Raw genomic sequence first — 18,315 nt, forward strand, 5'->3', positions numbered from 1 at the left:
CTAAATTTGAGCCCGTTTACACTTGAGTAGGCAGAACGGAACTTTCACGCGAAGCATGCGCAGTGGCGAGACAATGACGTCTGACATTTTAAAAAAACCTCGCTCGAACCCTAGATTGAGCTCCGTTTCCAATCGTAACCAAAAAAATTCCGTTCCTGACCGTTGCACTAGAGAAACAAGCACAATTTGGGAACGGAACCAAAGAGTTTCGCATTTTAGCGAAACCAAAGAAGAAGGGAATCGTTCCCAAACTAGCACGGAACCAAGATTCCTAGTGTAAACGCAAGGCCTATCGTCGTTTTTTCAGGCACGGAACCAAAGAGTTCTTTGTTCAGCTTCCTTGTAAAGGACCATCTTTTGGCACTGATTGGGCAACCTCGCCCTTAGTGCTCGCGCCTGACATACAGACTCAACCTCGTTCGTTACCCTAAAAACCTCCTCTGGCCAACGATTAAATCCTTGAAAACATTATAAGAAAAACAATGCAAATACGGCGTGGTATGGGGGTAAAAGCTGATGTTATTTAGTTTTCAGTGCTCTTCTCGTCCTTCAGTGCAGGCACCGCCTTTTATAGGCTCTAGTAAAATGCCATATGGGTGCAACATAACACTTTCTGGGCTCTAATTGAACATTTTTCCCGTCTCTACGTTTCCAATTCAGCAAAAATATCGTTAACTGACCTACTGAAAACCAAGTTCAGATCAAAGAAGAAATACCAACATGAAAGATTTAAATTTTTTATTCAATTATGTGCAAGGATGGCGATAGACGTTGAATAAAATCATACTTGTATTGTACATGTGTGTCGAGGCCTAGCATCTCCAGATTCAGTGATTTCTAGCTCATTGTCAATCTTCCGCCAGAACAGCACCGAAATGTGCACTTGTTACCAATTTCCTATAGCGAGCTAGCAGTCCTTTTAATGGCTTCTGCGGGGGGACCCAGCTCTGTAGCCTATCCGCTGCTTCTTCCGGGGAGATTTCCTGAAAAAGACGAAGCAGATGAAAAGAAACGTCACTTTATAGACATTAAAACCTGTTAGGAGAGTCTTTCATCTTGTATTTAGCCTAAAAGATAAGCTCAAGATTTTGGCTTAAGAAAAAGACATCTTCTGATATGTCATGTAAAAGCCCTACAATACTTGTAGTAGACTCAAAGTACACTACCACAGAAATACAAATTTACAGCTCCTCTATTACTGCTATCTAGTAGCAGAAAAACACCATAGATTCACTACAAATTCACTAATATTCAAAGAATGTTACCAGATCTATTCTTTTTCCGGCCAGATCAATGTTGATTACGTCATCGGTTTTGACAATTGCAATTGGTCCACCACAGTGTGCTTCTGGTGTCACATGACCCACCATTATACCTGAAATATTATTCTTTTTCTTTCAAACGGTAAAAAAGTTAGAGAAAAGAATATAACGTGATAAAAGATGGCATAAAGTAACCGCAGGCAGTTCACTAGTATATGAAAACCAGGCTAAACTTTCGTCCAAAGGTGTTTTGCCAATTACAGAGGCTGTTACCGTAGGAATGGCAAAAACATAAAAAAAACTGATTTGTCGAGTGTCAATTAGTATTTTATTAAGTAAATTGGTATATTATGGGAAATAACTTCATACATACAAAAGAAAATAAAATTATGTTAGGGCCTTGGTTGCTTACCATGAGATGCCCCACTGAATCTCCCATCAGTTACCAAGGCAACATCCTTTCCCAAGCCAGCTCCAATGAGCGCGGCACTAGGCCCAAGCATTTCTGGCATTCCAGGGCTAAAATGACGAATAGAATTCAAATTTAAAAACATTCAATCTAAAGTAAGGTTTTTAAGGAAGCAAAACAAACAGGTGCAAAAAAAGGCAAACTAGTTGAGAGCATTATTTTTGTGCGTCAGATATTGCCAAATTTTTCAGCCCTTATACGTAGCATGAACACCCAGGGTGTTCTACCAGGGCTCATAGACTTTTCCCTCAGATCATTCAATTCAAGACTAAAGTTCGTTGCAAAGGCTATAAGGTCATTCATCTTGGGAACCGATGATTCAATTCTTAATACTATCATACAACACTAAACAGGATTGAAGAAAGAAACGACAAGTTGAATTCATATAAAGTATCATGTTTTGTAATAGTAGGGATGTCAGACAATGGAAAAGTGCGGTGGTCTGCAGTTCATCTCGTGAAGCAACTTGAAGAAGAGGTTATGAATTACATTGTTAGCCTCGTACCTGCCTTTAGGGCCCTCGTAGCGTATGACAAGAACGTGACCAGCCTTCACCTTTTGAAAAGAGCCAGAAATTATGCTATAGAAATTATGCCAGAAATTCAGTAGCAGAGATTTCCACAACAAGCTCAACAGACAAAACTACGGAAGAAAAACTTTAAAAAGTTAAGTTTAGAGATTATTGGACAAACTATTGTTTTATAGAATAAATTACCTCCCCATTCATAATTGCATCCAACGCATCATGCTCGCCGTCAAACACGATGGCCTAAGAAGAAGAAAAATAATGTGATAACTTTTTAATCAGAATGACTTTGAAAGTATCTGAATATCAAGAGGGCTAAAGATAGAGCATGCGTAACAAAATTTCAATAACAATATCCTATACTTGTAACGCTCAACACACTTGTTTAAATAGCATATTAAGCAGGGCAGTTCTTTGAGAAATTCATTCTATCTACATAGAACATCAAACACTACAGACAACATTATATTATAGGCCTTTACGTTAAAAAATACAATTGCAGCTCTCTTTTACAGAATTAAAAGCATTAGTAGTGAAATATTTTTGGAGTGTTTTTCCTGTGATATTCTTTTCATGTTGGAATAATTTGTACATGAAATGTCTGAAAACGTCAGCACATACCCGCCCTTTGAAAGAATTTAGTTCCTTGCCACTGATTTTTAATACTGCGCTGTCAGGTGCTAGCGAGCCCTGGAAAAAGGTGAATAATCCTGAGCAAATACGCTATAGTGGAGCATTCCTGGAATAAATGTCATCGTTGTCGAAGATATGGAATATCAAAATTACAATATTAGGCAATATAAACATTTTAAGACAACATAATGAATGCTCCCCTTGATTGGAGATTGAGGTGTAGATTGCGCTGACAGTAACAAGAAGGTGAGCAAGAAAATTGATACTCTATGAAACGGGGAGGTGGATCACTGAGAGAGGTGGGGCACTGGGGAAGGTGGAGCACTGGGGGAGGTGGAGCACTAGGGGGAGGTGGAGCACTAGGGGAGGTGGAGCACTAGGGGGAGGTGGAGCACTAGGGGAGGTGGAGCACTAGGGGAGGTGGAGCACTAGGGGGAGGTGGAGTACTAGGGGAGGTGGAGCACTAGGGGGAGGTGGAGCACTAGGGGGAGGTGGAGCACTAGGGGAGGTGGAGCACTAGGGGGAGGTGGAGCACTAGGGGGAGGTGGAGCACTAGGGGAGGTGGAGCACTAGGGGGATGTGGAGCACTAGGGGAGGTGGAGCACTAGGGGGAGGTGGAGCACTAGGGGAGGTGGAGCACTAGGGGGAGGTGGAGCACTAGGGGGAGGTGGAGCACTAGGGGGAGGTGGAGCACTAGGGGGAGGTGGAGCACTAGGGGAGGTGGAGCACCTAGGGGGAGGTGGAGCACTAGGGGGAGGTGAGGGGCGTGGACAATATGATCCCTTGAAATTAACCTCGATTTATGGATTAGATTGAAACAGTACTGAAAGAATTTCATCGTGTAGAAAAAAGTACATTTAAAAACCAATATCAAATTTTATAACAGGCGCAAATAAATTGACAACAAAATTAGCATTGCATGCTTAGCAAAACTTACTCGAAGAATGATTATATGTCGCCCTGGAGAAGCAAATGGAGATGTCATCTTGTGTATGACAATCTAATAAAAACAGAGAAAAAATCAGATTGAAATTTCTGAGAAACCAATACTGAAAGGCTGAACGTCGAAGAAAGATGATAGCATTGAAAAACAATTTGAATGGTCAGAAGCCAATAATTGATACTAGTTCAACACCTGTATAAAAAGCATAAACAAAAAGAGAAAAAACTTCTTTAAACTAAACAAGAGTGCTTTAACAAAATTGATAAATATAATAACCCATTCTTGCAAATCATATTCAGAAACAAATAGAAAAAACAATTTCCCATTGTTTTCAGTAGAAGGCAAAACCACATGAAAAGTACAATTCTGTAAAAGATAGCAACAATGAAAATGTATGTTATATCTAAACAATTCACTTTGCATAACTCTTTGTGATCCTTATACAGAAGTAAATAGTAATTAATATATCAGCATGATACCTCGTGACATTCATCCTCTTACGTCACCTTCAATCACCATCTGGATATAAATTTTCGACATACCTTTTGATAATTATTCAACTTTTTATACACTGAGTTGTGTCAGATCAGTAATTTATGACGCTATGTTCCAAAAGCACCAAAAGCTCATTTGGTAATTAGCATCAGAAGGTCGAAAGTAATCTAGTACGCTATGTTCCAAAAGCACCAAAAGCTTATTTGGTAATTAGCATTAAAACCTCGGCATTTTCAAGAACACTTGACCAAGAATAAACACATTGTTAGGAATATCACTTACCTTCTCAGGATCTTGGTATAAAGATCTAATATCAACATGTTGCAAATTTTCCGCAACTGTTTTCCCAGTAACCGTCATACAGTCACCATGTATTAGTCCATGATCCAAGAGTTGTCTCATTACAGCCTGGAAATCAAACAACAGAGAGTATGGTCTTATGAAATCCATACATTACAACCCAGGTCCCCTGAGACATGCGCAAGACCAGGCATTCTTCCAATGCTCACCCTTTCCAAGTCTTTTTGCCAAAGTCACGAACTCTATCCCAAAACTCTTCCTTCCTCCCTAGATCTTGTGAACTTCCTCCCTAGACCTTTTCCCTGCTTCCCAGACTTCAACAAACGGTCTTTAAAAAAACAAAAAAGCTTGATCTTTCCTCCCTCTCTTCCTAATCCCTTCTCCTTATCCCTTGTTGAGGCTAAGCTATAGGCTCCTGTGGCTTTCCCTAGCATTACCAACAAAGAATTTATTTTCAATATCGTATATGACAATATAACATATAACAGCATTCGATAATATACCACAGTATCATGAGCAGCAATCGTACCAGAAAGTCGGCAAACAGTGTAAGAGGTGATTTATTGCACTGAATATTCAGAAAAATGCTACCACTCAAAGGGGAGCTTATTCTACAAGTTTTTGCAACAATACGTTACAAAATGTCAAGGTAACTCGAAATTTAGACAGAAAAACACCCACTCCAGTTTATAATGAAACCAGTATACCGTTAACGGAAAAGGCTCTATACATACTTCCAATAGCAGAGGAATACTAAGAGAAAATAACTAGCAACTGGAAAAAACTCTGTAGCTTCCGAAACAACATTAAGAAACATGACAAATTATAAGATACTTTTTTGCGAAAGAAGAGGATGTGGATGAAGACAACTTTTGACTAAAATTGAAAGATTTTCTGAATAAATGCTAGCATGCAATCCTACCATAAGGTTTTTTCAATTGGAAGTCAACTCTTTCCCTTCTAACGGCTCCGTGACCCACACCCCTATTTCTATTACCCTTGTAAAGCAGTCTAACTATAATAATTGACAAATAAGCATGAAGATATTATGCGTACCGGTACTCCGCCTATAGCATCAAGATCTCTCATGTGGTACTGCAAACAAATACATATAGATTAATATTAACCAAAAAAAATTGACTTAATCATTAACTATGAAGTGAATAATCGACAACTATAGCAAAGTTCACTGAAACCTAAATGATGTAAAAATAACTATGAAAATCATTATTGTGACTTTTATTCATAGTGTAATGTTCTAAACGAGGCTATTGTATAACGAGGTTTATGATTATGTAACACAAGTAACAGAAGCACGTCTCTTGTGTGCGTGACCTTCTAATTGCGAATTGCTGGACACTTCACATAAAATTGTGTATCAAGGCACCCTTTTTTCCAAATCATAGTGTTGGAAATAGAAATGACTTGGAAAATGTGAAAACAGCAGATAAAAAATATTCATCCCTTGTCTTTAACCAAGAAAAACAATCTAAGAGTGCGCTCCATTTTTTAAAAAGAACTAGGTTCTGTGTATCCCTAGATCTATGAAAATTTGTAAAAATTATTGGAGTGTAAGGCCTGATATATGTACCTTGCCATGTGGTCGAAGATTTGAAATCAAAGGAACTCTTTCACCAATTTTGTTGAAGTCTTGGATACAAAAGTCAACATCTGCTCTATTGGAAGAAACAATAAATGTGCTATTCACCCAGGCTCAAATTTGCCAATTGGCAAAGTGAAAATTCAAGGCGTCGCAAGATTGTGTCTCGCACAAAAAAGATGTTGGGTCATAGCATTTTTCGTTGATTATTTTTTCCACATGAAGCGCACAATCACTTTTTAGTGTGTTTCATAGTGTCGTCATCTCATTTCGTGTGTCGTCAGCATAGCTTGACCATCTTTTGAAAAGCACCTTTAAGTTTTGAAAGTTGGTCATTAACTATAGCGAGATTAGCAGTGCTTCTGACATATGTCCTACCAACAAGCAGGAATTAGAGTAAAAATTATGGGGCGTTACTAAAAAGAAAGCCTATCACAAAAGTAATACTATTCATACGTGACGCCCTTGTTGATTTTTTTTATTTTACTTTGTAAAAATGTTACCATGATGTAGTTTGCCATTCTCTTTACGACCTGTAAAGTACTTAGTTTCATTGTGATTATTCGTCCTAAATAGTTATTCGTCTTAAGTAGATACTGACAAAGTACACTCACTCTTTTGCTAAAGCAAGTAAATGTAAGATTCCGTTTGTTGATCCCCCAAGGGCAAGCATTACCGTCACAGCATTCTCAAACGCCTACGAAGAAGCGAATACAAATAAAAGATTTTTGTAAATAGTATAAGGAATATGCAAGCATTTTGGAAATCCCAGAATGGCAGTCTTTTTAGGACAGAATCTATTTGGAACTTGTCTCGTGTAGACGATTAAGGCTTCTTGCTATGGATAAAGACATGATACAGACGATAAAAATTCCATAGACTTCTTGTTTTGGAATGAGTTACGTGGTGAATCTGTTTGAACAAAACCACGAGTCCATCAGATAGCAGCCAATATCTCATGAGAATAGCAGCCTAGATAGCAGCCAATATGTTATGTATCAATGCAATAAAGTTTGCAAATGTCACGTCCTAGAGCAGGAGAACTCGGGAGGTCTCAAATAAGGATGCAATAGGACCAATATTCTTATGTAGAAAAAATGAGCTTGATTCAGGTTCAACTAATACCGAATGTGGGTAAGATGTGCATCCCTACTCACTACACCCCTCGACCCTAGTAAAGACAGTTCTAGCCCTCTTCATTGTGCTTGGCTGCTATAAAAGCTAGTGCAATTGCGGTTAATCTCACTGGCTTTGCCAAAAACATACTGCTTGAACAATAAGCGTTTGAAACTAAAATCTATTAAATTTGACTACTTTTATAAATTACAATTTTTTTAAATAATTTGCCTCGATACTTTTTGCAACGTTCTGTCAAAACTGTGTATCAATATCTTTTCGCGATGAAAAAACTTTCTGTTAGCAAAGAGTTACACCCAATGATACCTCATTGGTTACACCTAGTCAACAGATAAACTAACATACCTTTCTTGTCATAATGTCTTTTGAATGCAAATCATTTTCCATCATTTTGAACAATGTTTGGACTGAAATTCGAACTTCCTCAGCTTTTCTTGGATTTACCTATAACAGAAACAGTTGCCCCAGGTTTTGAACAGATTTAAATATAGCATAATTATCGTCATTTGTTGGGAATGTGTTGTGCTGTGTTGTGTTGTGTTGTGTTGTGTTGTGTTGTGTTGTGTTGTGTTGTGTTGTGTTGTGTTGTGTTGTGTTGTATTGTATTGCAGTGCTATTTTATTAAGTAAATTTACCTTGTGATGCATTATGATGTCATTACTATGGATTCATTTTGTTTTAATGGCATACTGTTTGGTGTGGTATAGTGTTATATAGTGTTGTGTGAAGAAGTTGTAAACTGCTGTATGGTGTTTTATAGTGTTGTATTGTATTGTATTGTATTGTATTGTATTGTATTGTATTGTATTGCATTGCATTGCATTGTATTGTATTGTATTGTATTGCATTGCATTGCATTGCATTGTATTGTATTGTATTGTATTGTTAAATAGCAAAAATCTTCAAATGCTATTCTCAGTGTGGTACCTTGTTTTCAGGTGTAGCAGCAAGGCCAGATGCACTTCCTACAACAGATGTACAGAGAATCAACTCAGAGTATCGAAAAGGTTACAGATCAACATATTCTTGGGCCTAGCGTGTAGTCTAGGTAGGAATTTGGCTGCATTATTTTGTTGAACAAGTGAAACGGCAGTTCGGGAGAAACGATTCTGATTGGACTGAAATACTATTGTCATTTATCTCGCTACATCAGCGATACATCAAGAGAACAAAGACTCTTATGTCTTTGTACCGACAGTACTGACAGTGGAGGGCGGAAAAAGCACAAAATTGGGGAGGAAAACTTTTAATTGCAGTGGTGACAGAGTCACTCCCTTCAGCATAACTTCTGTGCCAAACATTTCATCTAGATATTTAATTTCAATTTACAAATACTAAGGAAATATAACTTGGCTTCTCAAGTAGCTTTGATCCATTCTTAGAAAAATAAGGTGGATCATAATTTAGAGAAAATGTTGGAGGTGAGTAACTATCCTCCTTTTTTTTACAGCCTCACGCTAGACGTGTATGTAGATACAGTTCCTCACTAAAATCTTGTTGACATTATCAAAGAGCATGCCAGCCACAGTATTCTAATTAAGTCAATACGATATATGATCTATGATATGATAGATCGACCTATACGACTATATCTAAATCTATCAATATAATTAAAAAGAAGACGGGGCAAGAGAAGTTGATTGTATAACCTGGTATGGCCATTCCAAGGGCCTCGATTGCGGAGCTCATCGTGTTTGCTGTAAACATACCACCTAAAACGAGGCAAATATGCCATGGCATCTCGTTGAAGATAAATTTTTATTACCATTAGGAATATCCATACAGCCTCAGCGGTAACGATGATTTCGAAAATCGCCATAAGAACAAAAAAGAGGAAACATGACTAATTTTTCAAAGAATATTTCTGAATATAATTTTCTGTTATCCTTCTGTAATTATGCGCCATTTTGTACTTTAAGGACTGACAGGAAAAAATAATTCTGTATAATAACTTATATTTCCGCTCTTTCATGCCATACGGAAATAATATGGTCTTTTATGACGAACTAATGAAGAGATGGAGCAGTTAAAAGGGAAAATATCAAAGACAAAATTATGGCACAATGTTTCTCGCAAACACAAAAAAGAAAGATGAAGTATATATCTAACGACAAAGAAAACATGCAACAGATATTGAGATGATATTTATTCTGTCCATAATGGTCTGTTGCATATAATGATGGCATTGAAATAGATAGGACCAATCAATAGTTATGTAGTTGGCTCTTATCATGATTAAATTTCGCAACTAGAAATCATACTATACTTTGCACTGCTGAACCATAAATTCATAATGTGCTATATTATCAATCGAAGATGATTACATATGGAAACATTTTGCAGATTCGAAGTAATATACTCAATATGTATTTTGCCTACAGTCCATTATACACTTACGTTCAAAAAGTATTGGAATAAACTTCGAAATTTTGAAGACATTTGATGCAACAAATTTGGAAAGACCTTTAAAAATATTTTCCATTAAAAAAGTACGGCAGCTATTTCCATGAAATTTTTGCCAGATATTGTTGATGTTTCGATCCCTTTTATGTACGTCATACAACCCACAAAACATCAACCATAAAATTTCTATAGGCCTTGTGACATAGGCATGGTAGCTCTTGAAAAATCAAGAACTGAGTTTCGAGAAGCGCTTGCAAATTGCTTTCTGCGAAAATAACACGAATGGACGTCGTATCACTTGTTGGTTGCTCAATGAGTGCAGCTTTTGTGGCGTGTAAAAAGACTTTCCTTACAAGAAGAGTAAAAAGCTCAACAAGGGTTGGCAGAAGAAGTTTACGACGCCGAGAGACGAAAGGTCCTTTTTGAAGGAACTGCGAAGTAATAGGTTTGAATCCTCACCAGGCATAATATCGTCGTGTAAAAAGAAGTTAAATTTAGGAACATAAGCAAAAACGTGGCTGTAAAATCATAAGAAATACAAATTTTCCAGCTTTATAAGAAGAAATGCTCTCTCAAAGCAAATACCTATAAACTGTCGCCGACGAGTACTGGGGCTTTCCCGGCAATGTAGCTTTAAAAGTAGCTTGAGTAAGTTCAATAATTCTATAAAATGTTTGATTTTGTAATTTTTCTTTGTAAATTTCTTTGCTATGCAAATGTGAATCTAAAAAACTGAATTCATTTGGACATCTCTAAAAAATTGCTAAGGCCGTGTGAATTTGCCGTTTTTAGGCCATACAACTCTTTTACAGATTTATCTATTATTTATGGGAAAATCGTAAGAATCCGTGCTTTCATAGTTATGATTCAAAAGTTTAGGTTTCTTTTCAACTTTTAACCTTTTTCCATTTTTGGGATACACAGGCCTAAATTAATTGATAAAAGACAGACTGCTAATATCTGAACAAGGTTGCGTTACAAAACCCGAATAGCGCAACGCCATAGTTCTTATATCGAATTGGTCCCGATACTTTTTGAACGTAAGTGCAGAAGATAGGCCGGAGGAACCTCTTTTTCGCATCTTGTGGGTTACCAAGGTAACCAGTTATCGGCATGGCCATTTGGAGAATGATACTAGAATATACGTGAATTGTAGCAAATCTCATACCACATGATCCAGCACCTGGATTTGCGCTGCACTCAATATCATGAAGTTCTTCGATGTCAATCAAACCAGCACCAAATGAGCCAATAGCCTATCACAATTTAAAAAGAAGCAACCTACGTTTAATGGCCTCATTGAACTTGACTTTATAAAGTCGATAAATGTACTCATGGTCGTTCTTAGGTCTAAAGGATATGCATACAATTTATGTGTGAGAAAAGAATTACCGAAAGACACTACTTATAAAAACTTGTAGGCACCCTTGTTAGTGACAAAGGTTTACTTCTTATAACAACTTGTCTAGAATGGAATAACAGAGAAGGAGAGGTTTGCACAAATAGAAAGCTAAACAAAACATAAGCCAGATATTATTCTTCTTAATGGCAAAGCAAACCTCCATGACGTCACCCTGGTCCAGTGCCCTATGCTTTTCAGTGCAGCCTGGAATTATAGTCCCACCATACAGGGTGATCCCAATCTGTTGGGAAGAATCGAGGATACTTTTAGACAATGAACAACAAGAAAAATGAGGAATAGAACGATATAAGTACATTTTTGTTAAATTTGAGAGCTCTATACAAGGTTTATCAAGGAAACAGCAGCATAAAGTCCGGGTAGGTTGCTAAATCTATTAACAATTCTGAAGGCATGGATATAAAAGCATAAGCAAAGTATTTTCAGAAAAAGAACCATTCCCGAACCCAATGTAGAAAGTGATCTCTGTTGATAACTAGTATATCAGGGAATGGCAAGGTAAGGTAAACTTTTCATTACCAAGTTGTGCCTGGCTATTGGTAGAAGTACACCAGGGTTGGTTTTATCACAGCCGCCAAATGTGATTATTCCGTCCTAAATAATAAAGCAACAATCTGACTATTAAGCATACATAGGATGAAGCTTACAATATTGAAAAAATAGCAAGAATTCTTAAACCAGACTTTTCTGCATTGGTTTTAAAAAGGGAAATTACAATGGACACAAAACCACTTTCAGCAAAGCACTTCCAGAGTACAATTCTCATTTTGACATTGAGAATTTAGCAAGAACGATAGAAGGATGCATATACCAATGTATGGACCTTGGCCAAATATTATTGCTATATTAAGATAGCACTGCCCGAAATGCGTTAAATGTTGCCTCTATGTTATCTATGACTGTGAGAACAAAGATAAGAACTAAGATAGAAAAATTTGACTGTAAAAGTCAAGAAAATTATAGATGATGCAACATTAGCTTGCAAGTGCAGTCTTGACAGTGGAAACAGCAGATGACGTTATATTGTGAAATATAATTAAAAAAGAAATTTAGATGAGTTTATAACAATGGAATTATAGTAATATCCTTTTTAAAGTAATGCAACGCTCTATTTTTTTAACTATCTTTTGCAAAAAGATTTTCGTCTTTGTCATCATTATCTAGAATATTACCCAGAATTCCACAACAATGTTAAGCTACAGGCTTACAGCTGAATAGCCTTGGTGCATTAGTTCGATTGAATCTGCTATCAGGTCACGTGATATCAACGAGTACTTCATTCCAACAGATCCCTTCAATAAGAAAAAAACGTTTGTATGTGAAGCAACAAATATTAGATTACAATGTCTTCATCTTTGTGTGTTAAATTTGGAAATTTGAAAAGCTTTATTGTCTATGGAACGGATAAACATAATCCTGGACATTTTCGGAATACCTTTATTAAATGGTTTCAAGAAATCAAAGATTAAGAACAGATGCCATTCTTTTTACAATAAGTTCATTCTCAGAAAAAATGTACCAGGCAGAGACACTTCTTTTTACAAGAAACTTTATTAGATACGACTATTAGATACGACTATTAGATACGACTATTAGATACGACTATTAGATACAACTATTAAATACAACTATTAGATACGACTATTAGATACGACTATTAGATACGACTATTAGATATGGCTATTATATATAACTATTAAATACAATTATTAGATAAGACTTTTAGATACGACTTTCAGATACGACTATTAGATGCGGCTACTATAATCAACTATTAGATACGATTATTAAATAAGACTATTAGATACGACTATTAGGTAGGAAAATTAGATGAGTATTTTGATAAATTAAACAATGTTGCATGTTACTAACATACCCTAAACCTCTTGAAAAAGACATGAATATCAGAAAAATTTCATTTCACCAAAATTGCAGGACTCTGTTCACGGAAAATTTATTTTAAACTTTTCATAACAATATTTTAGTATATAGCCGATCAAACCACTCATTGTTCCATCTTCTGTTCCAAATTTCAAATGAAATCAAATTACATTTAAATGACATGGTTAAACTTGAGATTCAAGACATATTTACCATGGTTTCTGCATCACTGATGACGGGGGTGAAACAGGTAAAAGCCTTGCCTGGAAATGATGCATAGACAATTAGAGAGGAAATGACAAGCTATTATAACGAAACAATCAAAGAAAAAATTGTTGTTATTTGTTATAAAAACAGTCTGCAACGCGTCCCTTGTCTAGCTTAAAAATGTAAGATTTCTCTTCTAAGCAAAAATGAGATCGGCTATTTGAAAATATAATGTGGCCGGATCTTCAGCCGAGTTATATTAAAAACGCCAATAATACCAGTTTTCTCGCTGATCAAGTCATCTCGACCCACAGAGCCAGTTAAAATACCCCATTATCTATAGACACCGAATTCTCCTATGGGCAAAAAAAGGCTACTCAGACTCATGTGATCATGCAGAAGAGCACTCAGACATTTTTCAGAATAATTGTTGTATACTTTGAGGAAACCCTTGAAGTAAATTAACCTAGAAGTTTCAGAATCTTTTTCACCTGATTCTCATTCTTTAGAAGGGGCGCACAATTTCCAAAAAAGGGACGCCAGACTTGCTACAACTCGGTGAGGGAGGGACAACTGCCCCTAGTTGCCCCCCTAAATCCGCCACTGGTATGAATAAGAAAAAGTTTGACGACATCTATCTTGAATTTAAAAGCATACTAAAAATTATACCTCCTAGTTTCTCAATTTCTTCGACAGCTATTTCAGCCAATTCCCTAAAACGATGTCGAATTTACATAATTGTCTTACTTTACTTGAATCTAATAGCCTTAAAAAAGGAATGGATGAAAAATTCATAACCGAAGGCTCAAAAACAAGCCCTGAGTAAGTGCTAGAGGGTTTCAGTGCTAAAGCATTTAGCAAAGCATAGACATTCATACTTTCATTTCAGATTACAGATTCGTTAGAAGAGCCTGGGAGATAAGGGGTGCCAAAGAGCCATGCTAGAAAAGATGCCTTGGGTGGTAGTGTTAGCCCTCAATTCTCTTGAATGAAGAAAAAGGTTGATGGAGAGTGGCGTTAGGAACCAGAAGGGTCAAATTAGAAGATACTACCTCATGTTGAGAAAATGTACTGGCATTTTTGAGCAAAGGGCTAAAGTTACGAGTTTTTAAATACAGTGGAGTCTCCACATAACGGACACCGCTCGGACCAGCGACCAGTGTAATTGCCTGCTTTATAGAGGTTCCTTTATGGGCATTTTGACCGTATGGGACAAAAAATCTGTCCGTTGTGGAAGGGTGTCCGTTGTATAGGGGTGCATTTCTTGATTTCTATTTCTATTGTTCTTTCAACCCTAAATTCTCGAAACCTCGCAGTCAGTGAGGGAGTTATGGCAAATCTGTGGCAGGCACTGCGCAGCCATTGGGCTAGCAGGGGCTATAGCCCCCCTGTCTTTTTTTGCAATTATAGGTTAGAATTTTTTTTTGTAAAGTTCACTTACTCACTAAGAAAATTAGAATGTTGTATTTGCTAACTTGGTTCTTGAAGCTAATTATATCAATTTTTATACCAATTGATATCTTCTCTGAATCAGACTGTTTATAAATAATAAGTGCATAAAGCAAGTATTTTCTAAAAAGGGTGTTTTCCAGCATCTTCAAACAATTTTGGGTCATGCCCTTTCCGACCCTCCCATTTTTAGACTGTTGCGTGGTGCTTGATGTAGTATATTTGCAAAACAATTTCTGTATACAAACCTGAAGTGAAAATTGCACGGAAGAGCATTGCTGTATGGGCAGCCAACCGTTATTATTGGTTTCTTAAAATCCTCATCCTGGATAAAAACAATTTGTGACAGTTTTACATAAACAAAGGCATTGAGATTCTTGGCACAATGAAATTGAAAGCAAAGATTGAGAGAGAGAGAGAGAGAGAGAGAGAGAGAGAGAGAGAGAGAGAGAGAGAGAGAGAGAGAGAGAGAGAGAGAGAGAGAGAGAGAGAGAGAGAGAGAGAGAGAGAGAGAGAGAGAGAGAGAGAGAGAGAGAGAGAGAGAGAGAGAGAGAGAGAGAGAGAGAGAGAGAGAGAGAGAGAGAGAGAGAGAGAGAGAGAGAGAGAGAGAGAGAGAGAGAGAGAGAGAGAGAGAGAGAGAGAGAGAGAGAGAGAGAGAGAGAGAGAGAGAGAGAGAGAGAGAGAGAGAGAGAGAGAGAGAGAGAGAGAGAGAGAGAGAGAGAGAGAGAGGGAGAGATGAACTATTTGGCAGCATTTCTAACACATAATTATCACACTGCCATAAGCAGATGTGGAAAAGCAAAAAGAAACAATTGCATTCCTTGTAACTCACAGCTGCAAACAATTCTGGAAATTTAATCTTATATCACTTGAATAGCAATCATTTGATTTACAGATTTTGGACTGGAAAACATTCAGAAATACATTTACGGAATGCAATATAATCTGAATAAAGACACCTAACAACCTTGAATCCAGTAGCTCTCATGTGACTTCTACAGCCTGCCTTCAATTGAAAATAATTTTGTTAATCTAGAGATAGTGTTGGTTGCACCCAACATGAAAAAGGTGCAACAATTAAAAATTAAAAATCAGTATATGTTGCTAATAAAAAAATTCCAACATGGTATATATGAAAACAAATCTGAGCATTTCTAATAATGCTTTGCAAAATCCACTTTGGCTCTTTATCTTTACTAACTACTTTTTGGCCAGGCTTCATTAAATGAAGACATCACCTGCAAGGATTACAAACTACATCCAATTGATCTGTGCTGATATCATTTTTAAGTTGCAGCTTAGGTTAAATTGTTTAAGAATTGCCCATACAGGCAATTTCAATTTTGTTTCAATATCACTTTTTTATGAAGGTTCTGTTGAAATTCACAAAAGTCTCTTGGCCTCACTGTATACTGTTTGCCTACTTTCACCTGTTTGGTATATTTGAAAACATTGACTATGCCAAAAGCAAAAAACTTAGTTGCACCCAACTTGGGTACTCTGTCACAGCTAATATGGTCAAATTACCCTCTTAACCCATCCATCAACATTGCTAGGATCTCCAGTGAAAGGAAGACTGTTTTTCTGCAAAATAAAAAAATCAAGAAGGATAAGAAGTACAGTCACACAAAAATGGAAAAGTTATAAACAAAAAGATATGGATAAATGCTAAAATAGCATATTTGGAGTGATTGCAATAAAGATCAATTTATAAGTGCTAAATTCCATTCCTTGAAGTGAGCAGGTGCTCTGTTCCTTTCAGAAACATCTAAGATGACATCCTTGAGTCTTAAGTTTCTACCTAGCACCCAAAGGTAGTTTTAGGACACTGAGAAGCTTTATGCTTATTGAGCAGTGTCCTGGTCCTCCCTCTGGATGCGACCACACCTCCTGATTCCTATGCCTGTTATTACAGAGCGCTGGCAACTCTCCACACTCTTAGTGATAGTTCTAGTTGGGTAATGGCAGGGACTCGAGCCACGGACCCTTGGGTCTGTAGTCAGCGCCTCTAACAACTGAGCCATCCTCGCACCGAGGAGCATTTTTTATGCTTTCCTGAATCTTCAGAGGCAAAGTTGAGAGAGGGAAGAACAGGGGTCCACATCCTATGGAAAGCCAAGGTATTACTTTGACATTGAGTTTTCAGGGATCTGGCTTCTCTTAACTCCCCCTCACCCTCACTACGATACTGACCGAGGGAAGAAGAGTAATACTTCAATCATAAATGTTGTGTGATTAAATTTCAATTATTTTGACCCACTCCCTTGTACTTAGTCAAAACTTCTAGTTTGAGGTGTGGAATTGAAATGTAACCCCCTAAGTCAGTTCACTCAGTCAGTTGATTTTAACATAATTCAGTCCACAGAATTATCTCTACGGAGTAAATTCTTGATCCTATAACCATGGTTGAGCACAAGTCAGATACTGTACTTTCTCAAATAATCTTACTTTCTTTGATTCAGACTTTTTTATGCCATTGTTAGTAACCTGCAAGGCCTCTTCTTAGCAGCCCTTCCTTAGGGAATTGAAAAAAAACTGTAGTTTCTCGAAGAATATGCTAGTCGGTAGGTTTTTAATTCTGAGCATCAAGAATTAAAGGGCAAGCAAGGCTTTAGGGCAAGCATAGCTCATTTCAAAATATCGAGTCAAAATACTGAGACATGAGATGACTCCAGGGCCATTCTGTGATAATCTATTGGAGGTGGCCCGTAAAATTGTTATCACAAAGCTTCCAGATTTCATTGAGCAACCCTGAAAAGCTGTGCCTCATATTTCATTTGATGCATTTCCATGCCACCAGAGCTTTTTTCAAATCAGAAGGAGAGTATCATCTAGAGAAACTCAATCTGCTCACAAAATGAACATAACAAAAGTGGTACAGGTTCTCTAATTTAGTTATAGACAGTAACCTTTTCAACTTGTGACAATCAGATGGTTCTGATGCTGACGACCAGCACACAAGTTAAAGTTGTTTTATGAAAACTAAAATCCCAATTCATTAGCATTTCAAAATTCCAATGAAAATGTTGTTTAGGCCAAGATAGGAAAGCAACATTTCAAAAAGGGTTGTCCTTAAAAATTGTCCAGTTCCCAGAAAAATGTGTGTGCAGCCCTATGTTTTTGTGTGCATTAGACGAGCCTTTGAAAAAACGTCACGTGTGTGCACATGCCACACTCTGCATACTGGCCACAGCAAAGTCCGTGAAGGGAGGGGGTACTAGAGGGGCTTTAGCCCATATTGACCCCATAATTCAAATTCTTCCTATTAGACACTTTTAATTGCATCCAAATTTTACCTTCAGACCAGCCATCTCTCTCTTTGCACTTCCTGTTTCCTCTTCCACTTTGTGCTTCTTTGTTATCTAAGGTCCCCTGTGTTTCCGGTTCCCTGGACTTGGCACAAAAGCACAAAAGAGGATCTTTTCCAGTTCAGAGTCTGAAAACACAATCTTTTCCAGTTCAGAGTTCAGAGCCAGTTATATCAAAATTAATTTTAAGTCCAAGGGAGGGGGTGAAAGTAAAGGCCAAAACTTAAATAAAGAGGCTGAATTAATGCATGCGATGATTTCACTAATTTTTAGAAGGACATC

The 18,315-nt window shown here is 37.2% G+C and overlaps 1 protein-coding gene across 1 annotated transcript; it reads right to left on the reverse strand.

The window, feature by feature from the left end:
* Positions 1 to 723: 723 nt before the first annotated feature.
* Positions 724 to 18,196, reverse strand: LOC135695360 (uncharacterized). Its single transcript, XM_065214430.2, has 24 exons — positions 18,022 to 18,196; positions 16,253 to 16,309; positions 15,693 to 15,731; positions 14,974 to 15,050; positions 13,946 to 13,989; positions 13,283 to 13,332; positions 12,397 to 12,480; positions 11,708 to 11,782; positions 11,328 to 11,411; positions 10,937 to 11,024; positions 9,015 to 9,077; positions 8,293 to 8,330; positions 7,711 to 7,809; positions 6,843 to 6,925; positions 6,220 to 6,304; positions 5,685 to 5,723; positions 4,611 to 4,736; positions 3,828 to 3,890; positions 2,879 to 2,947; positions 2,447 to 2,500; positions 2,237 to 2,286; positions 1,675 to 1,781; positions 1,266 to 1,375; positions 724 to 983 (listed from the first exon to the last, which is right to left on the reverse strand). The coding sequence occupies exons 1-24, from the start codon at positions 18,034 to 18,036 to the stop codon at positions 849 to 851; spliced, it is 1,734 nt and encodes a 577-aa protein (XP_065070502.2). The 5' UTR covers positions 18,037 to 18,196; the 3' UTR covers positions 724 to 848.
* Between the last annotated feature and the right edge of the window lie 119 nt (positions 18,197 to 18,315).

Source organism: Rhopilema esculentum, chromosome 2, assembly GCF_057945365.1.
Source record: "Rhopilema esculentum isolate cy_ngs chromosome 2, ASM5794536v1, whole genome shotgun sequence".
Classification (NCBI taxonomy): domain Eukaryota; kingdom Metazoa; phylum Cnidaria; class Scyphozoa; order Rhizostomeae; family Rhizostomatidae; genus Rhopilema; species Rhopilema esculentum.